The sequence below is a fragment of the Oncorhynchus masou genome, chromosome 16 (genome assembly GCF_036934945.1).
Source record: "Oncorhynchus masou masou isolate Uvic2021 chromosome 16, UVic_Omas_1.1, whole genome shotgun sequence".
NCBI lineage: Eukaryota > Metazoa > Chordata > Actinopteri > Salmoniformes > Salmonidae > Oncorhynchus > Oncorhynchus masou.
In genome coordinates, this window is record NC_088227.1 from 11,897,814 (window position 1) to 11,922,325 (window position 24,512).

General features: G+C 42.7%; 1 protein-coding gene across 1 annotated transcript in view; it reads right to left on the reverse strand.

Annotated features, from left to right (window-relative positions):
- Positions 1-2,477: 2,477 nt before the first annotated feature.
- LOC135557473 (serine/threonine-protein phosphatase 2A 56 kDa regulatory subunit alpha isoform-like) overlaps positions 2,478-24,512 on the reverse strand; it is a 134,190-nt gene continuing 112,155 nt past the window's right edge. The window contains exons 5-13 of the mRNA XM_064990743.1: positions 24,010-24,140; positions 22,606-22,665; positions 21,955-22,063; positions 19,375-19,428; positions 10,121-10,171; positions 9,864-9,983; positions 4,386-4,513; positions 4,142-4,243; positions 2,478-3,888 (exon numbers count right to left, since the gene is read on the reverse strand). Coding sequence (XP_064846815.1) covers positions 3,642-3,888; positions 4,142-4,243; positions 4,386-4,513; positions 9,864-9,983; positions 10,121-10,171; positions 19,375-19,428; positions 21,955-22,063; positions 22,606-22,665; positions 24,010-24,140 — 1,002 coding nt within the window. The 3' untranslated portion in view covers positions 2,478-3,641. The remainder of the gene's footprint in view (positions 3,889-4,141; positions 4,244-4,385; positions 4,514-9,863; positions 9,984-10,120; positions 10,172-19,374; positions 19,429-21,954; positions 22,064-22,605; positions 22,666-24,009; positions 24,141-24,512) is intronic.

Genomic DNA, 24,512 nt, shown 5'->3' on the forward strand with positions numbered 1-24,512 from the left:
CAATTCTTCCTTTGGCCACCTGTCCTTCCAGTTCTCTGCTACCAATGACTGGAACGAACTACAAACATCTCTGGAACTGGAAACACATCTCCCTCACTAGTTTTAAGCACCAGCTGTCAGAGCCGCTCACAGATTACTGCACCTGTACAAAGCCCATCTATAATTTAGCCCAAACAACTACCTCTCCCCCTACTGTATTTATTTATTTTGCTCCTTTGCACCCCATTATTTCTATCTCTACCTTGCACATTCTTCCACTGCAAATCTACCATTCCAGTGTTTTACTTGCTATATTGTATGGTACTTTGCCACCTCTCTTATCTCACCTCATTTGCTCACATTGTATATAGACTTATTTTTCTACTGTATTATTGATTGTATGTTTGTTTTACTCCATGTGTAACTTTGTGTTGTTGTATGTGTCGAACTGCTTTGCTTTATCTTGGCCAGGTCGCAATTGTAAATGAGAACTTGTTCTCAACTTGCCTACCTGATTAAATAAAGGTGAAATAAAAAAAATAAAAAAAATCTCAACGCTATATAGCTGTTGTGGGAGCAGCTTGACCGTATGGTACGTAAGAAGTGCCCATCAAGCCAATCCAATTTGTGGGAGGTGCTTCAGGAAGCATGGGGTGAAATCTCTTCAGATTACCTCAACAAATTGACAACTGGAATGCAAGATCTGCAAGGCTGTAATTGCTGCAAATGGAGGAATCTTTGACGAAAGCAAAGTTTGAAGGACACAATTTTTATTTCAATTAAAAATCATTAATTATAACCTTTTCAACATCTTGACTATATTTCCTGTTCATTTTGCAACTCATTTCATGCATGTTTTCATGGAAAACAAGGACATTTCTAAGTGACCCCAAACTTTTGGACGGTAATGTATATCAGCAACAGGCACGACGAGTTTGGAGGAGAAAATAGAGACAATGCCGATCCCACCCACAACTGTGTATAGAGTTCAGAAGGATAATTTGTGATAACATTTCGGGAAAGGGTAAATCACCTCACGAAACTTGAAGACTTCTGACTCTACCTCAACATTTAATGGCCAGCAAAATATGTGTGGCATTGGATCGCATATTCGTGTCAGTCTCCTCATACTTCCTAATTAGCATAACGTGACATGTCCTTTGCTTGCTCAATTATCATGTGTATTCTCTTCTCACAGCCGCTGTCTCTGAAGATAATTATTATGGGACTCTTTGGTCAGGCTCTGAAGTTTTTTCTCTGATGTGAGGACTGCTCTATACAGGAGTATTTATTCTCGCTGTGTTCAATGGGCATGCTATAAACATTCTGTACCCGAGTAGCGACAGATAGGCTATTTCGTGTGAGCGTCTCACTATTCAGGTACACAGCCTGCAGTACCTACTGTAGATTGTCACTTTATCAAATTATCTTAATATGAAGACACTTTTCCAACGTATTCAAATAATTTCTACTGTCCCCCTTTTACACTTTATAGTCCACATTTTGGGGTATAATATTTAAAGTGGCAATCTGTAGTTGTTAAATAATGGTATGTATCCATTGATAAAGGCCTCATGATCTTAATTCAACTGCCGTACCCCATCAGAGCCCAAATTATAAACTTGTTTTATGCCAGTGTTTGTAAACAAATTAAAAGTAAACAAACATTGTATAGCCTCGAAACAGGGTTAAAACAATAAGTTTTACATGGTCAGTCCTTGCATCCATAGCTCTGTCTATGAATTTCAGTGGTTACATTTATTTTCTTCAGTTTTTACAGAAAAAGTGATGGGGATTACTGCGGATTGCCCGTTTTAAATATTCTCAAAAAAAGATTACAGATTACATCCCAACCTCTGAGGAAACTGTTGCAATCAAAACATTCCGGTTTACTATTTGTAAGGCTGTACAAATTTTATTAAATGTCTCTTTTTTCTTTTCTCAACAAAAATACATTTGAAAAATATGTCTTGAAGTTTCCAGTAAAGAGATACACAACTTCCACTCGGATTAAGTCTGAACTATGCTTCTTCTAACCTCCACAAGAGGCTAAACTCGATTGATTAAGCCGTTAGGTGTTGAACTAAGGATGCTATGATATTTTAAGACTTGTCTACTTCATTGTAAAAACTTTGCTTGCTCGCCTCACTTTTCCAAAAATAAAATCCGTTAAACATTTAATGACATGTGTATGGCCTAATCAATTTGACATTTTCTAAAAATGTTTTAATTTTAAATGTGGAGGTTGTGTAGAAGATCAGTGGGGGAAAATCCTAAATTAATATTTTAACAGGAAACTTTAAGGCAACAAAATCTGAAACCTGTGCTGGTTTTGAATTCTTTAAAGAAACTATATTTCACTTTTGATAAATAGGGTTTTAAATTAGCATTCTATAATTCCCAGACACACAAGATGAATTTTAAACTCTGGGGCCATCTAGTGACTTAAAATGTTGCTGCTACTCAAGACGAAAGAAAAAGAGAGCCATACCCATGGGTGTTTTGAGTAGAAACATAAGGTAGACTTTATTTTGATGGTGTTCAAAACCTAGATAAGGTCTGTCATTACAAAACAGGTTCCCCACACAGTTGTATATCACAGAGATTGGAATGGTACATACACTCTGACAGAAAGGCATCAGAAAAGACTGGACCTACAATAGAGAACAGACACTCACATTAAAGCAAACTCCCCCATACACGCACACACTGCATCCAGCCATGTTTAATCTGCAGAAACCAGACAATTTGCCACCACCTGGTTTCAAAAATCAACATCTCTGTCCTTAACAATACTCTGGAAAAAAAATATATGGCTCATTTCTTTTTTCTACATCAGCTTTTTAAATTATTAATCAATTCACTATTTAGACTGGAAAAATATGTTATACGTACTTAAATCTGTGACCATTTCATCATTTGTTTCTCTAAACTAAGCTCATTTCAAATACTTACTGTAAATAGGTTTTATGGCTGCAGGTTTTGAATGTGTTATAATGACAGCTATAACGTTAAGCATCATGTATTCAGATAAGAATATTAAACACCCGAAAACATGAGACCTCATGATAGTGACATTCACTCAGGTCTCCTATGTAGGGATTATGAACACACTCCTGTCTCCATGGTCTCCCACCCACCCCCTAAAGCTCACCCCTGAACCCCTCTTCCCTTAAGTTTGCAACCGTGTTGGGAGCAGTGATGAAAGCACATACAAAAGACAAATCTTAAAATAGCCATTTAGCTTCTCTAAGCGCAGCACAATCAGAAATGTTTTTTTTTTTCAAGTCATTATTCCCCCCCCTCATATTGTTTATACATTGAATATCACAAACATATTTTCTCAGTTAAGAAAGTAAATGTGAAAGGATAAATTCTTTGATCAGACAAAAAAAGTTTACCAATATACTGTGGCCACACTGTAACATCCCAAAATATTCTTAAATTGAAATATACGTTTTCTGCCAAAGGACAATTGCTGGCATTTGAAATAGTTTTACTGTATATAGATTGAACATACTGCTGAGGTTTATCTTTTTTTTGTTGCTATTTTCTCAGACCCCTCCTCCCCGTCACCCCCAAGCCCCTCCTCCCAGTCACCCCTCCCTGACAGTTCTGAGACGGCCACGAAACCGTTACGGAGTACAAAATGGAGTCCTGTGTCATTTGGCACTTGTGACAACCTCAACACCCTCCGTGGTATCCATGGCAACAACAGGGTCTTCATGGTCCACGGAGATAGCGGTGCTCTTCTCCTGGTTGTCATGGTGATTGTTGTTGTTGTTGATGTTTTGGGCAGCGTTCTGCAGCCCGTGGCTGTTGTTCTGCACCAGTGCTGCCGCATTGCTCAGCTTCAACTCATCTAGCTTTTTCCACAGCTCCTCCCTCTCCTGCTCCTTCTTCTTCTCCCTGGACACACACACACACACACACACACACACTTCAGACCTTAGGTACAGAGGGGGACTGAAGGACCGACTGTCCTCGAAAAAGGGTAATTAAGAGAGGTAATGTAACCCAATGTATTATGTGTTGTACAAAGCAAACAAGCCAGAGTTGTTTCCCAACTCTATCTCTTACTATTTATTGTACTAGTTTGCTCACACTACTTGTTTAGATTGAAGAACTAAAATTAATATATGAACTGGAAGAGCTCACTCACCGCTGTCTGTCTGATTTGTAGGAGGCTGTCAGCTCATCAAATAGCGTGCTGTTCATCTCCATCAGGGTCTTCAGCACATTGTAGACCAGAGCTACAATTGTCCTGGAAACATACAGGGGATAATGGCATCAGAATTAAACACATCCGGAGATGAGCCAGAATTAAACACATCCGGAGATGCGTTGCATTGTTACTGCTTTACCCTGAGGGCAATGGGTTGAGAACCTGAGAGTGGAGTACGTACGGGTTCCAGTGTTCTTTGGAGATTCTGTACAGGCTACCAAACATGATAGGAAGAATCTTGTCGATGTTCTCCTCAATGAGGCTCAGGATATACTCGTTGTTCCAGAAGTAGAGGGCTCGCTCTGCTACCTGTAGGGATCAAGAGGAAATGAGCTGGGCTGGCAGTCTAACAAATGACACATTAAGTTCACTCATTTTTACATGTGGCCTTACTTTCACTCTTTCTGTGCTGGTAGTTTATTTCCAAAATCATGTTATAATGTTTCGTAACAGCGAAAATTGGTTGTGACATTTTGTTGAGTCATCACTTACCATCGACTATAATGGAATATGCAAATATGTCTAAAGTATTCAGACCCTTTGCTATGAGACTCGAAATTAAACTCAAGTGCATCCTGTTTCCATTGATCATCCTTGATGTTGCTACAACTTGATTGGGGTCCACCTGTGGTATATTCAATTGATTGGGCATGATTTGGAAAGGCACCTACCTGTCTATATAAGTTCCCACAGTTGACAGTGCATGTCAGGGCAAAAACAAAGCCTTGAGGTCGAAGGAATTGTTCATAGAGCTCTGAGATTGGATTGTGTCGAGGCACAGATCTGGGGAAGGGAACCAAAACATTTCTGAAGCATTGAAGGTCCCCAAGAACACAGTAGCCTCCATCATTCTTAAATGGAAGATGTTTGACACCACCAAGACTCTTCCTAGAGCTGGCCGCCCAGCCAAACTGAGCAATCGGGGAAGAAGGGCCTTGGTCAGGGAGGTGACCAAGAACCCGATGGTCACTCTGACAGAGCTCAAGAGTTCCTCTGTGGAGATGGGAGAATTTTCCAGAAGGACAACCAAGAGTAACGTCTGGAATAAACCTGGCAACATTCCTACGATGAAGCATGGTGGTGGCAGCATCATGCTGTGGGGGTGTTTTTCAGTGGCAGGGACTGGGAGACCAGTCAGGTTTGAGGCAAAGTTAAACTCTCCAAAGTACATAGATCCTTGTTGAAAACGTGCTCCAGAGCGCTCAGGACCTCACACTGAGGCGAAGGTTCACCTTCCAACAAGACTACGACCCTAAGCACACAGCCAAGACAATGCAGGAGTGGCTTTTGGACAAGTCTCTGAATGTCCTTGAGTGGCCCAGCCAGAGCACGGACTAGAAACCAATCGAACATCTCTGGAGAGACCTCAAAATAGCTTTGCAGCAACGCTCCCCATCCAACCTGACAGAGCTTGAGAGGATCTGCAGAGAAGAATGGTTAAAACTCCCCAAATACAGGTGTACCAAGCTTGTAGCATCATACCCAAGAAGACATGAGGCTGCCAAAGGTGCTTCAACGAAGTACTGAGTAAAGGGTCTGAATACTTGTAAATGTGAAAGCCGATTTTATTTTTTCATAAATTATAAAAAGTTTCTAAAAACCAATTTTTGCATTGTCATTATGAGGTATTGTGTGGCAGCGAGTGCAGCGAAATGCTTTTGTTACCAGCTCCTAACAATGCAGTAACATGTCAAACAAGTAGACAACAAAATAAATAAATACACAAGAAATTTTGGAACGAATCCATTTAACAGTAATCCAAATGCAATCTATACGTATATACGATCATTGGCCAGTTTATTAGGTATGCCACCCCGTTCACTGAAAATGGTTTGCTCCTACAGGCTGTGAGTCACGTGGCCGTGGCTTGCTATATAAAGCAGGCAGACCGGTATCGAGGCAATGACTTACTGTTCCATTTTATTGTTAGAACGGGCAAAAGAATGATTATTGGTGCCAGGCGTGCCGGTTCCATTATCTCAGAAACGGCCGACCTCCTGGGTTTTCCCGCACAACAGTGTCTAGGGTTTACAGAGAATGGTGCAACAAACTAAAAACATCATGTGGGCGAACACAGCTCGTTGATGAGAGGTCGAAGGTAATTGGCAAGAATCGTACAAGCTAACAGGCGGGCCACAAACAGGAAAATAACGGCACAGTACATCAGCGGTATACAAAATAGCATTTCGAAATGCACAACTCGTCGATCATTGTCACGGATTGGCTATTGCAACAGATAACCACACCAGGTTCCCCTCCTATCAGCTAAACAGAAGAAGGGGCTCCGGTGGGCATGCGATAACCAACACTGGACAAGTGATGAGTGGAAAACACAGCCTGGTCCGACAAATCCCAGTTGCATCATGCTAATGGCAGTCAGGATTTCATGGCATCCTGCCTGGTGTCAACGGTACAGCATGGTGGTGGTGGTGTAGGGAGTGTTTTCCTGGCAGATGTTAGATCCCTTGATACCAATTGAGCAACATTTCCATGCCCAAAATAATTCAGGCTGTTCTGGAAGCAAAGGGTGGGGTTCGACCTGGTACTAGATGGGTGTACCTAATAAAATGGCCACTGAGTGTACACCGGATGAATTTACACCAGCAGCATACCACCCTGCATACCACTGCTGGTTTGCTTCTGAAGCTAAGCAGGGTTGGTCCTGGTCAGTCCCTGGATGGGAGACCAGATGCTGCTTGAAGTGGTGTTGGAGGGCCAGTCGGAGTCACTCTTTCCTCTGGTCTAAAAAATATCCTAATGCCCCAGGGCAGTGATTGGGGACACTGCCCTGCGTAGGGTGGCGTCTTTCGGATGGGACGTTAAACGGGTGTCCTGACTCTCTGAGGTCATTAAAGATCCCATGGCACTTATCGTACGAGTAGGGGTGTTAACCCCGGTGTCCTGGCTAAATTCCCAATCTGGCACTCAAACCATCACGGTCACCTAATAATACCCAGTTTACAATTGGCTCATTCATCCACCTCCTCTCCCCTGTAACTATTCCCCAGGTCGTTACTGTAAATGAGAACGTGTGCACAATTTGTCCTAAACTGACTTGCCTAGTTAAATAAAGGTTACGCACACACCAAAAAGTTATTTTGTTGGCATTTACGTATGTTCCCATTACCAGTAAAACATAATCAAAACCTATTTCTTTCACTTACTTGCTCTTCTGTTTAGCTGCTCATTTGTTCAGTAGTTTCATTCTCAACCAGGATTTCTATGGAATGCCGTTTGGGTCTTTGCTAAGGAATGGCGTTTGGGTCTTTGCGTGTCAAATAACACAATTTGAACTGTCAAATAACACTATTTGAACTGTCAAATAACACTATTTGAACTGTCAAATAAGCTTGTTGACCAATCAGGACCTGAAATTGACTGCACGACACATAATAATTTAACACGTAGTTTTTTACGTAGTTATTACACATTGATTACACCATCACTCATATTTCATATGTCACAACGATTCATCGATACGTATGCTATGATGCTGGTAAAGTTGTCTCGCGCACCTATAGTGCTGGTCATAACAAAAAAGCAAATTAGCTCATGGATGTTCTACCCCAAAAACATAGCAAAATGACAATCTAGATGTCATCATCTAAAACCACCCTAATTTATAAGACAGTTGTTATTTGATTAATTGTATCTATGTGAAGCTAGTGGATAGTGGATAGTGGAATTTGCAGTTAGCCTTCTATATAAAAGTATGGCATAATTCTACTATTTTGATTATTTTGCATCACTGTCAATGACATACTTTAATTTTGAAGACAAACCGCAATTTCCACTATTGTGCCTAATCTTTATTGTGGCTAGCTTCACAACACACGACCGGTCTGGTCGAGCCTCACTAGCCAGATGAAGCTAGCTGGCTGCTTATAACGTTAGCTTTGGGAAACAGGGTTAAGTAGCTGGCTAGCTATTTATTTTCATGAACTGAAGTTCAATTTCAATAGGCAAACAACAAGTGGCAACCTAGCTAATACTTACTCACAAGGATTCCTAAATCATTGCTAAGAATAATGAAAATGACTGCAGTTTCTACTGATCATTGTTATCAGGCTGGTTGTATTGGTGCTAGCTGGGTACCAAGCTAAAGCTAGCTACCCCAGAAGTTGTGGTCAAACAAATGATGCTTTATTACCAATGCGGTATTGTAAACATCGTTCGTGGCCGGTGTTAGCAGACTTTTTTTGTACAGCTTTGACAGTGCTACTGTATATTTTTTGAGACCCAAACTGTGTTCCATAGTATGTATGACGTGAAGCTAATAGCAGTGACGCCTTTACTGTGAAACTCCGGTAGGGCAACATCTGAAAAATAGCGCACTTGGTAGTGTGTAACGGTGCTCAACCAGTTGGCGAAAGCCAACATCACCCATGACAGAGAACGGTTGATTGTCAAGTGTAATGAAATCCATTATCTTGGCTTTAATGGATTTTACCTTTTGAGTTGTCTCTCTGAAATTTTTCTTAGTCTTTCAAATGACTGCTCAACATTGCGGGCAAGGTTAGGAATGCTGTGTTGCACGTGTAGCACAAAACTTTTACGTGGCGTCATATACCTAAGTATGCACGTCAGGTTGGTTTTGCACATCGGCCTAAACTAGACATTGGCCGATACCGATGTTGGCATTTTTAGCTAATATCCTCCGATTCCGATATGTTCACCGATATATCGTGCATCCCTAGCGTAGATTGATGAGGAAAAAATATTTTTAGAACAAGGCTGTATCGTAACAAAATGTGGAAAAAGTCAAGGGGTCTGAATACTTTCCGAATGCACTGTAGGTACCCTACCGCTCAAAAGTGTGGGGTCACTTAGAAATGTCCTTGTTATTGAAAGAAAAGCAACATTGAAAAATATTATCCATTAAAATAAAATAAAATAGATCAGCTTCATTAAACAGTACCGGCAAAACACCAGTCTCAAAGTCAACTTCAGTTTGCTGACCTTCTAGGCAGAGTTGCAAAGAAAAAGCCATATCCCAGACTGGCCAATAAAAAGAAAAGACAAAGATGGGCAAAAGTACACAGACACTGGACAGATGAATTCTGCCTAGAAGGCCAGCAAACCGAAGTCGCCTCTTCACTGTTTACGTTGAGACTGGTGTTTTGCAGGTACTATTTAATGAAGCTGCCAGTTGAGGACTTGTAAGGCATCTGTTTCTCAAACAAGACACTCTGATGTACTTGTCCTCTTGCTCAGTTGTGCTCCGGGGCCTCCCACTCCTCTTTCTATTCTGGTTAAAGCCAATTTGCACTGTTCTGTGAAGGGACTAGTACACAGCGCTGTATGAGATCTTCAGTTTCTTGGCAATTTCTTACATGGAATAGCATTCATTTCTCAGAACAACAATATACTGCCGAGTTTCAGAAGAAAGTGCATTGTTTCTGAACATATTGTGCCTGTAATCAAACCCACAAATGCTGATGCTCCAGATACTCAACTAGTCTAAAGAAGGCCAGTTTTATTGCTTCTTTAATCAGCAAAACAGTTTTCAGCTGTGCTAAAATAATTGCAAAAGGGTTTTCTAATGAGCAAATAGCCTTTTAAAATGATAAGGGTTTGCTGGAGATACTTTTTTATTGAGGCCCTTTGCCAATTTCCTTTCCACTAGGAGCTAAAAGTAAGTTGGAAGTCAAGACTGTACCTGGAAGTGGGGGTTGGCCACACATCTGGAGATCTGCTTGAACAGGGGCTCTTGGATCTTCTTGAACTGGGTGGGCTCAATGACATCCAGGATCTCCTCGATTTCCCCTAGGTACATCACCTAGGGCAGGTGGGAAACAACAAGACACAGATGTTCAAGAGATCCCGGTACACTTTTTTACAAGTATCTGCTCCAGTGTGCGGTGTAATCTGGCAGTCATAACAGAGAAACAGACCGAAACAGCCAGACAGACATACCTCCTTCTGGCTACAGGTTTTGGGCCAAAACTTCAACAGTCCCCGAATCACCTGAGGATTGAACAGATGACATTTAGTTCCAAGGAAGAGCCTTTCATTTTTTCTGTCTGTCTTTAGTAAAAAAAACAACAACGGTAATGTGCATAGGACGATAGCGCTGCAGTATTTGACATGCTATTTACCTTGGTACAATATGAGTAATTCGTGATTTTGAAAAAAATAAAAAAATAAAAAATTTGAGGAAGCTAGCACTGCTTGTTCCCTATAGGAAACAGACACATTCCTACAGCTTTACAGGAAAGCTGACATCCACAACCCAATATGGAAAAGTAATATATGGCATTGACCATATATTTAAAACCCATATACACTCCAGTATGTGGACACTTGCACATCGAACATATAATTCCAAAATCATGGTCATTAATATGGAGTTGGTCCACCCTTTGCTGCTATAACAGCCCCCATTATTCTGGGAAGGCTTTCCACTAGATGTTGCTGCGGGGAAAATTGCTGCGGGGACTTAAATCCATTCAGCCATAATTGCATTGGTGAGGCTGGGTACTGATGTTGGGCGATTAGGCCTGGCTCGCAGTCGGTGTTGCAATTAATCTTAAAGGTGTTCGATGGGGTTGAGGTCAGAACTCTGTGCAGACCAGTCAAGTTCTTCCACACAGATAAAATCATTTCTGTATGCATCTTGCTTTGTGCATGGGACATTGTCATGCTGAAACAGGAAAGGGCCTTCCCCAAACTGTTGCCACAAAGTTGGAAACACAGAATCGTAAAAAAATGTTTGTATTGTATTGTATTGCTGTAGCGTTAATATTTCCCTTCGCTGGAACTAAGTGGCCTGATCCAAACCATGAAAAACAGCCCCAGAGCATTATTCCTCTTCCACCAAACTTTACAGTTGGCACTATGCATTGGGGCAGGTAGCTATCTCCTTGCATCCACCAAACCCAGATTTGTTCTCAGACTGTCAGATGGTGAAGCATGATTCATCACTTCAGAGAACGTGTTTCCACTGCTCCAGAGTACAATGGATTCGAGATTTACACTATTCCAGCCGACGCTTGGCTAGCGCATGGTGATCTTAGGCTTCTGTACAGCTGCTCAGCCATGGAAACTCACTCCATGACACTCGATGAACAGTTCTTGTGCCGACGTCGCTTCCAGAGGCAGTTTGGAACTCGGTAGTGAGTGATGCAACCGAGGACAAAGGAGTTTTACTCGCTACATGCTTCAGCACTCGACGGTCCCGTTCTGTGAACTTGTGTGCCCTACCACTTCGAGGCTGAGCCGTTGTTGCTCCTAGACGTTTCCACTCCACAATAACACTTACAGTTGACCGGGGCAGCTCTAGCAGGGCAGACATTTTACAAACTGACTTGTTGGAAAGGTGGCATCCTATGACGGTGCCAAGTTGAAAGTCCCTGAGTTTTTCAGTACGGGCCATTCTACTGCCACGTAGTTTATAAACGTGACATACATTTTAAAATATATGATGATTTAGTCTAACATAAATCTCACACCCCCATAGAAAAAAATTATAATAAGGATATGCATTTTCATCATGCAAAATTTGCTCAGATTTATTTTTTATTTTTGTTCAATGCATTTATTGCTTTGACATGTATTCCAGAAAAGTTTTTTTTTATTTTTATTTTTTACATGGCATGTATTTAAAAACAATAGATTTAAAAGCAACACTCACAGGTAGGGATTCATTATTTTCTAATTCCATTCCGTGCAACCTTATGACTACTTTGTTGTTTCTTGTATCTACAGCGCTCCGCACTGCTAAAGCTAACTCTCTCTCCTCTGCTCTCATCCTTCTAGACCTATCGGCTGCCTTCGATACTGTGAACCATCAGATCCTCCTCTCCACCCTCTCCGAGTTGGGCATCTCCGGCGCGGCCCACGCTTGGATTGCGTCCTACCTGACAGGTCGCTCCTACCAGGTGGCGTGGCGAGAATCTGTCTCCTCGCCACGCGCTCTCACCACTGGTGTCCCCCAGGGCTCTGTTCTAGGCCCTCTCCTATTCTCGCTATACACCAAGTCACTTGGCTCTGTCATAACCTCACATGGTCTCTCCTATCATTGCTATGCAGACGACACACAATTAATCTTCTCCTTTCCCCTTCTGATGACCAGGTGGCGAATCGCATCTCTGCATGTCTGGCAGACATATCAGTGTGGATGACGGATCACCACCTCAAGCTGAACCTCGGCAAGACGGAGCTGCTCTTCCTCCCGGGGAAGGACTGCCCGTTCCATGATCTCGCCATCACGGTTGACAACTCCATTGTGTCCTCCTCCCAGAGCGCTAAGAACCTTGGCGTGATCCTGGACAACACCCTGTCGTTCTCAACCAACATCATGGCGGTGGCCCGTTCCTGTAGGTTCATGCTCTACAACATCCGCAGAGTACGACCCTGCCTCACACAGGAAGCGGCGCAGGTCCTAATCCAGGCACTTGTCATCTCCCGTCTGGATTACTGCAACTCGCTGTTGGCTGGGCTCCCTGCCTGTGCCATTAAACCCTACAACTCATCCAGAACGCCGCAGCCCGTCTGGTGTTCAACCTTCCCAAGTTCTCTCACGTCACCCCGCTCCTCCGCTCTCTCCACTGGCTTCCAGTTGAAGCTCGCATCCGCTACAAGACCATGGTGCTTGCCTACGGAGCTGTGAGGGGAACGGCACCGCAGTACCTCCAGGCTCTGATCAGGCCCTACACCCAAGCAAGGGCACTGCGTTCATCCACCTCTGGCCTGCTCGCCTCCCTACCATTGAGGAAGTACAGTTCCCGCTCAGCCCAGTCAAAACTGTTCGCTGCTCTGGCCCCCCAATGGTGGAACAAACTCCCTCACGACGCCAGGACAGCGGAGTCAATCACCACCTTCCGGAGACACCTGAAACCCCACCTCTTCAAGGAATACCTAGGATAGGATAAGTAATCCTTCTCACCACCCCCCCCCCCCACCCCCCTTAATGATTTAGATGCACTATTGTAAAGTGGCTGTTCCACTGGATGTCAGAAGGTGAATTCACCAATTTGTAAGTCGCTCTGGATAAGAGCGTCTGCTAAATGACTTAAATGTAAATGTACTGTAGATGATACTTGCCATCTCATTTTGAGATTAGATCGAGATGGCGTAGACCAGTGGTTCCCAAACTTTTTATAGTCCCGTACCCCTTCAAACATTCAACCTCCAGCTGCGTACCGTACCCCCTCTAGCGCCAGGGTCAGCGCATTCTCAAATGTTGTTTTTTGCCATCATTGTAAGCCTGCCACACACACTATAGGATAGATTTATTATCAATCAAATGTATTTATAAAGCCCATTTTACATCAGCCGATGTCACAAAGTGCTATACAGAAACCCAGCCTAAACCCCAAATAGCAAGTAATGCAGATGTAGAAGCACAGTGGCTAGGAAAAACTCCCTAAAAAGGCAGGAACCTAGGAAGAAACCTAGAGAGGAACCAGGCTGAGGGGTGGCCAGTCCTCTTCTGGCTGTGCCGGGTGGAGATTACAACAGTACATGGCCAAGATATTCAAACATTAATTGATGACTAGCAGGGTCAAATAATAATAATCACAGTGGTTGTAGAGGATGAAACAGGCCAGCACCTCAGGAGTAAATGTCAGTTGGCTTTTCGTAGCCGATCATTCAGAGTTAGAGACAGCAGGTGCGGTAGAGAGTCAAAAACAACAGGTCCGGGACAAGGTAGCACATCTGGTGAACAGGCTTGGGCTCCATAGCCGCAGGCAGAACAGTTGAAACTGGAGCAGCAGCACGACCAGGTGGACTGGGAACAGCAAGGAGTCACCAGCCCAGGTAGTCCTGAGGCATGGTCCTAGGGCTCAGGTCCTGGGGGGTTGGTTTGCCTGATGACACCCTGGGGCTCTGGTGGGGCGAAATGGTTGGAGGCCATCTTGTGGGGCTGTCTCGACGCAGCTGCTTCTTCCTTGTAGCCACCAAACAGTTTGCTGGAGCCACCTCCGGAGTGTGAGTTTTTGTCACAACCCGGCTTGTGAGAAGTGACAAAGAGCTCTTATAGGACCAGGGCACAAATAATAATACAATAATAATCAATAATTTTGCTCTTTATTTAACCATCTTACATATAAAACATTATTTGTTCATCGAAAATTGTGAATAGCTCACCACAGGTTAACAAGAAGGGTGTGCTTGAAAGGACGCACATAACTCTGAAATGTTGGGTTGTATTGGAGAGAGTCGGTCTTAACTCATTTTCCACACACAGTCTGTGCCTGTATTAAGTTCATGCTCGTGAGGGCCAAGAATCCACTCTCATATAGGTAAGTGGTTGCAAATGGCATCGGTGTCTTAACAGCGCGATTTGCCAAGGCAGGATAATCTGAGCGCATCCCAATCCAGAAATCTGGCAGTGGCTTCTGATTAAATTACATTTTCACAGAACCGCTTGTTGCAATTTCGATGAGGCTCTCTTGTTCAGATATCGGTAAGTGGACTGGAGGCATGGCATGAATGGGATAACGTAACCGCACAACCAACTTACTCAGGTGCTTCGCTATATCACATTTCACATTGTCCGTAAACTTGAGTTTTCTTGCACACAAAAAATCATACAATGATGGAAAGACCCGTGTGTTGTCCTTGTTATTGCAGACAGAGAAGAGCTCCAACTTCTTAATCATAGCCTCAATTTTGTCCTGCACATTGAATATAAACTCGCAAAAAAAGAAACGTCCCTTTTTCAGGACCCTGTCTTTCAAAGATAATTTGCAATAATCCAAATAACTTCACAGATCTTCATTGTAAAGGGTTTAACTTCTTGATGCACCCATCCCGTTACCGGGATCAACATCTGCCGAATTGCAGAGCACCAAATTCAAATTAAATTACTAAAAATATTTAATTTTCATGAAATCATTAGTGCAATATAGCAAAACACAGTTTAGCTTGTTGTTAACTTCCTCGATATAGGGGGCGCTCTTTTAATTTTTGGATGAAAAAAAACGTTCCCGTTTTAAACAAGATATTTTGTCACGAAAAGATGCTCGACTTTGCATATAATTGACAGCTTTGGAAAGAAAACACTGACGTTTCCAAAACTGCAAAGATATTATCTGTGAGTGCCACAGAACTGATGCTACAGGCGAAACCAAGATGAAATTTCAAACAGGAAATGGCCCAGATTCTGAAGGCGCTGTGTTCCAATGTCTCCTTATATGGCTGTGAATGCTCCAGGAATGAGCCTACACTTTCTGTCGTTTCCCCAAAGTGTCTGCAGCATTGTGACGTATTTGTAGGCATATCATATCTACCAGGTGCTCGCTGGGTGTCCTCCGTCGCAATCATTGCGTAATCTCCAGCTGCGTGCATTTATCCATTTTCTTCAGAGGAGAAACAACTAACACGAATGATTTATCATCAAATAGATATGTGAAAAACACCTTGAGGATTGATTCTAAACAACGTTTGCCATGTTTCTGTCGATATTATGGAGTTAATTTGGAAAAAAGTTTGGCGTTGTAATGACTGAATTTTCTTTCTTTTTTCTTAGCCAAACGTGATGAACAAAACGGAGGATTTCTCCTACACAAATAATATTTTTGGAAAAACTGAATATTTGCTATCTAACTGAGAGTCTCCTCATTGAAAACATCCAAAGTTCTTCAAAGATAAATGATTTTATTTGAATGCTTTTCTTGTTTTTGTGAAAATGTTGCCTGCCGAATGCTAGGCTAATGCTATGCTAGCTATCAATACCTCTTACACAGATGCTTGTGTAGCGATGGTTGAAAAGCATATTTTGAAAATCTGAGATGACAGTGTTGTTAACAAAAGGCTAAGCTTGTAAGTGAATATATTTCTTTCATTTATTTGCGATTTTCATGATTAGTTAACGTTGCGTTATGCTAATGAGCTTGAGGCTATGATTACGCTCCCGGATACGGGATTGCTCGACGCTAGACGCTATCCACCTGGCGTGTCAGATTTCAAAAAAGCTTTTTGGCAAAAGCATACCAAGCGTTTATGTAAGGACATCTCTCTCAGTAGACAAAATATTACAGACAGCTAGCAGCCAAGTAGATTGGTCACGAAAGTCAGAAAAGCAATAAAATGAATCGCTTACCTTTGATGATTTTTGGATGTTTGCACTCACGAGACTCCCAGTTACACAATAAATAAATAAATAAATAAATTCCTTTTGTTCCATAAAGATTATTTTTATATCCAAAATACCTCCATTTGTTTGTCGCGTTTTGTTCAGAAATCCACAGGCTCGAGCAGGCAAGACCGGGCAGACGAAAAGTCCAAATAGTATCCGTAAAGTTCGTAGAAACATGTCAAAAGTTTTTTATAATCAATCCTCAGGTTGTTTTTACAATACATAATCGATAATATTTCAACCGGGACTGTAGCTTCTTCAATAGGAGAGAGAAAATGTCTGCTCCAAGCTGTTGCGCATGCAAAACGCTGCAGGCACCCAGCCATCCAATGACGCAATGTGATCTTTCTCGCTCATTTTTCAAAATAAAAGCCTGGAACCATGTCCAAAGACTTTTCACACCATGGGGAAGCCATAGGAAAATGAATCTGGTTGATATCCCTTTAAATGGAGCGAAGGCAGACTATGAAACAAAGAGTATGTCAGGAAAAACAGCACGTCCGGGTTGGATTTTCCTCAGGTTTTCGCCTGCAATATCAGCAGACCACGTGTAACAACACCTGCACAGGATCGGTACATCCGAACATCATACCTGCGGGACAGGTACAGGATGGCAACAACTGCCCTAGTTACACCAGGAATGCACAATACCTCCATCAGTGCTCAAACCGTCTGCAATATGCTGAGAGAGGCTGACTAAGGGCTTGTAAGCCTGTTTTAAGACAGGTCCTGACCAGACATTACCGGCAACAACGTTGCCTATGGGCACAAACCCACCGCCGCAGGACCAGACAGGACGGGCAAAAAGGGCTCTTCACTGACGAGTCGCGGTTTTGTCTCACCAGGGGTGATGGTCGGATTCACATTTATCGTCGAAGGAATGAGCGTTACACCGAGGCCTGTACTCTGGAGTGGGATCAATTTGGAGGTGGACGGTCCGTCATGGTCTGGGGTGGTGTGTCACAGCATCATCGGACTGAGCAATTTCAACGCTGTGCGTTACAGGGAAGACATCATCCTCTCTCATGTGGTACCCTTCGTGCAGGCTCATCCTGACATGACCCTCCAGCATGACAATGCCACCAGCAATACTGCTCGTTCTGTCAGTGTTCTGCCATGGCCAGCGAAGAGCCCGGATCTCAATCCCATTGAGCACATCTGGGACCTGTTAGATTAGAGGGTGAGGGCTAGGGCCATTCCCCCCAGAAATGTCCGGGAACTTGCAGGTGCCTTGGTGGAAGAGTGGGGTAACATCTCACAGCAAGAATGGGCAAATCTGGTGCAGTCCACGAGGAGGAGATGCACTGCAGTACTTAATGCAGCTGGTGGCTACACCAGATACTGACTGTTACTTTTGATTTTGACCCCACTTTGTTCAGGGACACATTATTCAATTTCTGTTAGCCACAGGTCTTTGGAACTTGTTCAGTTTATGTCTCAGTTGTTGAATCTTATGTTCATACAAATATTTACACGTTAAGTTTGCTGAAAATAAACACAGTTGACATTGAGAGGACGTTTCTTTTTTTGCTGAGTTTAGTTGCGGAGAGTCCCTGTAATCCTAGATTCAATTAATTCAGTCAAGAAAAAACATCACCCAGATAGACCAGTCATGTGAGAAACAAGTGGTCAGACAAGCGACACTTATGGTCAGTAAATAGAACTTTAAGCTTATCTTTCAAATTAAAAAAACGTGTCAATACTTTGCATCTCGATAACCAGCGCACATCTGTATGTTGTAAAAGCATTACATGGTCACTGCACAGATCATTGCACAGTGCAGAAAATACACGAGTTCAGTGGTCTTGCTTTAACAAAGTTAAGCATTTAAACTGTAGTGTCCAAAACATCTTTCAAGCTGTCAGGCATTCCCTTGGCAGCAAGAGCCTCTCGTTGGATGCTGCAGTGTACCCAAGTGGCGTCAGGAGCAACTGCTTGCATGCGCGTTACCACTCCACTATGTCTCCCTGTCATGGTTTTTGAGCCATCAGTACAGATACCAACATTAGCAGCAGCTAGATATGGACAGTTAATGAAATTCCCACGAAAGAGTAACAGTTAATGTGATTGGATGCTAATTATTTTTCTTGGCTACCTGCATTTGACATTGTGCTGTTAATTTGATTTTTGGCAGTGAAACAAGGCTATTCAGGTGAGAGAAAAAAACTCACCCAAATGTATAGCCCCATTGGAAAATATAAATGGACTTTTTGAAAGGCCAGCATCTTCACTGTTGGTGTTGAGGCTGGTGTTCTGTGGGTACTATTTAATGAAGCTGCCAGTTGAGGACTTGTGAGGCGTCTGTTTCTCAAACTAGCCACTAATGTACTTGTCCTCTTGCTCAGTTGTGCACCGGGGCCTCCCACATGCGCTGTTCTGTGAAGGGAGTCGTACACAGCGTTGTACGAGATCTTCAGTTTCTTGGCAATTTCTCGCATGGAATAGCCTTAATTTCTCAGAACAAGAATATACTGACGAGTTTCAGAAGAAAGATATTTGTTTCTGGCCATTTTGAGCATGTAATCAAACCCACAATTGCTGATGCTCTAGATATTAAACTAGTCTAAAGAAGGACAGTTTTATTGCTTCTTTAATCAAGACAAGAGTTTCAGCTGTGTTAACATAAAGGGTTTTCTAACGATCAATTAGCCTTTTAAAATTATAAACTTGGATAAGCTAACACAACGTGCCATTGGAACACAGGGGTGATGGTTGCTAATAATGGGCCTCTGTACATATTCCATTAAAAATCATCCGTTTCCAGCTAAAATAGTAATTTACAACATTAACAATGTCTGCACTGTATTTCTGATCAATTTGATGTTATTTTAATGGACAAAAAAGTGTGCTTTTCTTTCAAAAACAAGGACATTTCTAAGTGATCCCAAACTTTTGAACGGTAGTGCACACACACACACACACACACACACACACACACACACACACACACACACACACACACACACACACACACACACACACACACACACACATACATACATACATATAGCCATATATTACTTTTTCTTATGGGAACCTAGTGTCTCCATAGTAGATTGTAAGGAATGTTAGTTAGTTAGAGTACCGGCTCAGTGAGGGTGGGGTCCTTCTCCAGGAACTGGACAACACAGTAGGCCAGCTGAAAGGACAAAGAACAGGCAAGTGAGCTCACGTATTTAATGTAAACAGAAACATTCCAATGAGGTGTGTACTATACACCGAGTGTATAAAACATTAGGAACACCGTCCTAATATTGAGTTGCACCGCATTTTCCCCTCTGAACAGCCTCAATTCGTCAGGGTATGGACTCTACAAGGTGTCAAGCGGTCCACAGGGATGCTGGCTCATGTTGACTCCAATGTTTCCCACAGTTATGTTAAGTTTGCTGGATGTCCTTTGGGTGGTTGAACATTTTTGAAACACACGGGAAACTGTTGAGCGTATAAAATCCAGCAGCAATGCAGTTCTTGACACACTCAAACCGGTGATCCTGGTATCTTTTACCATACCCTGTTCAAAAGCCAATTCACCCTCTGAATAGCACACATACAGTGCCTTGCGAAAGTATTCGGCACCATTGAACTTTGCGACCTTTTGCCACATTTCAGGCTTCAAACATAAAGATATAAAACTGTATTTTTTTGTGAAGAATCAACAACAAGTGGGACACAATCATGAAGTGGAACGACATTTATTGAATATTTCAAACTTTTTTAACAAATCAAAAACTGAAAAATTGGGCGTGCAAAATTATTCAGCCCCTTTATTTTCAGTGCAGCAAACTCTCTCCAGAAGTTCAGTGAGGATCTCTGAATGATCCAATGTTGACCTAAATGACTAATGATGATAAATACAATCCACCTGTGTGTAATCAAGTCTCCGTATAAATGCACCTGCACTGTGATAGTCTCAGAGGTCCGTTAAAAGCGCAGAGCACATCATGAAGAACAAGGAACACACCAGGCAGGTCCGAGATACTGTTGTGAAGAAGTTTAAAGCCGGATTTGGATACAAAAAGATTTCCCAAGCTTTAAACATCCCAAGGAGCACTGTGCAAGCGATAATATTGAAATGGAAGGAGTATCAGACCACTGCAAATCTACCAAGACCTGGCCGTCCCTCTAAACTTTCAGCTCATACAAGGAGAAGACTGATCAGAGATGCAGCCAAGAGGTCCATGATCACTCTGGATGAACTGCAGAGATCTACAGCTGAGGTGGGAGACTCTGTCCATAGGACAACAATCAGTCATATATTGCACAAATCTGGCCTTTATGGAAGAGTGGCAAGAAGAAAGCCATTTCTTAAAGATATCCATAAAAAGTGTTGTTTAAAGTTTGCCACAAGCCACCTGGGAGACACACCAAACATGTGGAAGAAGGTGCTCTGGTCAGATGAAACCAAAATTGAACTTTTTGGCAACAATGCAAAACGTTATGTTTGGAGTAAAAGCAACACAGCTCATCACCATCCCCACTGTCAAACATGGTGGTGGCAGCATCATGGTTTGGGCCTGCTTTTCTTCAGCAGGGACAGGGAAGATGGTTAAAATTGATGGGAAGATGATGGAGCCAAATACAGGACCATTCTGGAAGAAAACCTGATGGAGTCTGCAAAAGACCTGAGACTGGGACGGAGATTTGTCTTCCAACAAGACAATGATCCAAAACATAAAGCAAAATCTACAATGGAATGGTTCAAAAATAAACATATCCAGGTGTTAGAATGGCCAAGTCAAAGTCCAGACCTGAATCCAATCGAGAATCTGTGGAAAGAACTGAAAACTGCTGTTCAAATGCTCTCCATCCAACCTCACTGAGCTCGAGCTGTTTTGCAAGGAGGAATGGGAAAAATTGTCAGTCTCTCGATGTGCAAAACTGATAGAGACATACCCCAAGCGACTTACAGCTGTAATCGCAGCAAAAGGTGGCGCTACAAAGTATTAACTTAAGGGGGCTGAATAATTTTGCACACCCAATTTTTCAGTTTTTGATTTGTTAAAAAAGTTTGAAATATCCAATAAATGTCGTTCCACTTCATGATTGTGTCCCACTTGTTGTTGATTCTTCTCAAAAAAATACAGTTTTATATCTTTATGTTTGTGGCAAAAGGTCGCAAAGTTCAAAGGGGCCGAATACTTTCGCAAGGCACTGTACATGTCTCAAGGCTTAAAAATCCTTCTTTAACCAGTCTCCTCCCCTTAATCTACACTGATTGAAGTGGATTTAACAGTTGACATCAGTAAGGGATCATAGCTTTCCCCTGGGCAGTCTATGTTATGGAATGTTTTGTACACTCAGTGCATACAACCCTATCAGAGCTTTCAAGTGTATAATACGGCCTCTAGAAGGCACTGTTATCCAAGGCTTTTTTCAGAGCACAGTTCATTTTAGCTCATGAGTTATGATTACACAGGCTTCTACATCATCTACTGTTCAAAAAGACTGACCTGACAGAACAAACGACTAGCTAAGCTAATTACTATGTCATAATATTGTATAACATTTGACCTAGAATTCATTTTAAACCCACATAATGCCAGTTACATTTCTCAGATTTAGATAGGTGCTAAAAACAGAAGAGCGGTTGTCTACTGAGAGAGAGTAGTTAAAGCAAATTCTTAAAATGGGTTATTTATTGATCTTGTATAAGGTGTTTGGTTACCTGTGCGTGGAACAGGGCCAGTCCTTTGCCGGTGTGCATGGGGATGAGCACCTTCATCAGGAACTGCTTGTGTTCCGCCTTCAACGGCAGTGCAAAGCCATTGATGATGCTGCAGATATACAAATACAACACTCCAATCATCGCCTTGAGAAGCAAACACGCATGCATGAGAGACTGTACACACACACACGGCTGGGTGGTCTGAGAGGCAGAGAGAGATGAGTATTCATAGGTAGAACCAGGGAGACATTTCACTGTGGAACAAAATAACCAAGCTTCATTTTTCTTTTAACAGGAAGCGCCCCCAGATGACCTTAACTCAAATAGTTGAAAAGGACAGAGGTCAGCAGTGTAACTGAGATTCACAGAATTCTGTGGTGTTAAGATGTTAACAGCAGAGCAGCCTGTAGAAGCACTCAAGGGAACCTCTAATGTAGCGATATGAGTAAATCAGGTAAAATGGAGATATTATGGCATATGAGTGTACAAGGTTTCATGTCCTAGTTCCACCTAATACAATGTCATGTGCTTGCTGTGCTACTGCAGTTTTGTGCAACATGCAGCTAGAGTCAAAGATGCTTGATAACATTGCTATATGTTGATTTTGTCGATGCATCCTTGAAATCACACCACAAAAACCTCTGGACTCACCTCCCCAGTATCTCCAGGAGCTCGGCCACTCCATTGAAGTGATCGGTCTCGTAGATGAACCTACCAGAATCAGACAGCACAAACCACAATCAAACTTCAACTACACAGAGACTACAGGAGCGTATGGTTCTGATTGGACACAATGGAGCAGAGAGAGAGACAGTGCATTAGGAAGGCTAAAATGGCTCCCTCTGCTGACTTTGATGCTCACTGAGTCGAATCACAACGCGTAAAAGCTGTGAAATGTGCTCAGCCACTGTAGTGCTCCTAACCCAACTAACCCCACCCTACCTCATTTGCAGAAAGCAGAGCAGTAGACACAACAGCCCAAACAGAGCTCCCCCCACCACCAAACAATGATTTTTATTTTTGAGTGACCCATTTTGGGCTGTCTAGAAGCCGTTGGTACAGCCCTGCCAGTCAGACTGTGCAGTGGGCATGGAGGCTCTAATGGAGCATTTGAATGCCCTCCGACGGCATTTTTAATCCTGGCGGCAGATGGTCAACGTTGAGTGGGCTCCTCCCTCAATCAACAAGGAGTAAAGCGTTTCTCTGTAACCACAGCAACAGGAATCTCTGTTGTGCTTCTGTGTCTCATGATTATTTAATTATTTTGCTATACTTGAGTAATGTGAATGGAGGTACAGTTTTGCTAGTGTTCGTGACTTGAGATGAGACATTATGTTTGGGGTTAGGAGTGGAGCCCGAAGGATTGAGAAAGGCTCAACATCATTACAATCAAAAATAATGACTCTACTGTCAAAGCACTGCATCTAGAAAGTCTGAAACTATCTATAATGAGAATCCCATTTGACTTTTGACCCTATGACCAAAGGACATTTCCTCTGCACTGACAACAGATGTGCTGTGGGGTCTGACAGAGATAGTCTTGATAATTTCCCATCTATCAGTTGTCCGCAAGCCGCCGCTGCTGCTGTTTCTGTCTGAAAGAGCATGGCTGGGAAAGCCTGCCAAGGAAACACTCACAGCAGCACAGTTCCCCTTCTCAGCCAGGGCATTGACAGAAAGAAGAGGGGAAACTAACTGACAGGTGTGGGCTTTCAGAGACATACGGGTGGTTGCAGTTTGAAAGGAGGAGGTGGTCAGTGGTGGCATTGTAAAAGGAGCCAACTGGAGAAAAACACAAGGGTCGTATTCATTAGGCAACAAGCGGAGGAAAATGGACTGAAACACGGCGGGACTACCTGAACTCTTCCAATGAGAAATGCTAATTTCTATTCCGTTGTGAAACGTTTTGCTACCGTAGGCCCTAATGAATACGACCATGGACTTTTTATGGGCTGAGCTGCGGGGGGTTTGAACCCAGTTTTAAGGATCCCTGTGTGTGTCTTTGAAGGATGCCCTGCTGTTTGTTCCGGTGAACGAGGGGCACTATTCACTCACCGCAAGAAGATGTTGTTGATCTGCTTCCTGATGAAAGCCCGCAACCCCAGGAACTTCCCGTAGATCCGATGCAGGACAGTCTTCAGGAAGTCCCTCTCCCGGGGGTCCTCACTGTCAAACAGTTCCAGGAGCTGCCATGGACAAAGAGGAGACAGAGAGAGAGAGGGACAGAAAAAGAGGACATCAACTTATAGACTACCTTCCCAGTGTCATTCCCAAAGCCAGAATAGAAAGTTTTGTTTCTGACGGCTCTGTCTCTCTCCATGGTGACAGTGGTGTTAAGCTTAGATTTTATTTTCTAGATGCTGTGCAAAGGTCCTCTGTTACCAAAATTGTCAACAGAAACAAATAGAAGCCTAAACATACAAAGGTCCAAGTCACACCTACAGAGGGTGGTATAAAAAGAAAATAAACATAATTTAAAGACAGTTTCAACTAAAGCTTACAACCTCTATCATAAAATGCAACACATATAATCCACTATATGCCTGCTAGTAGTCATT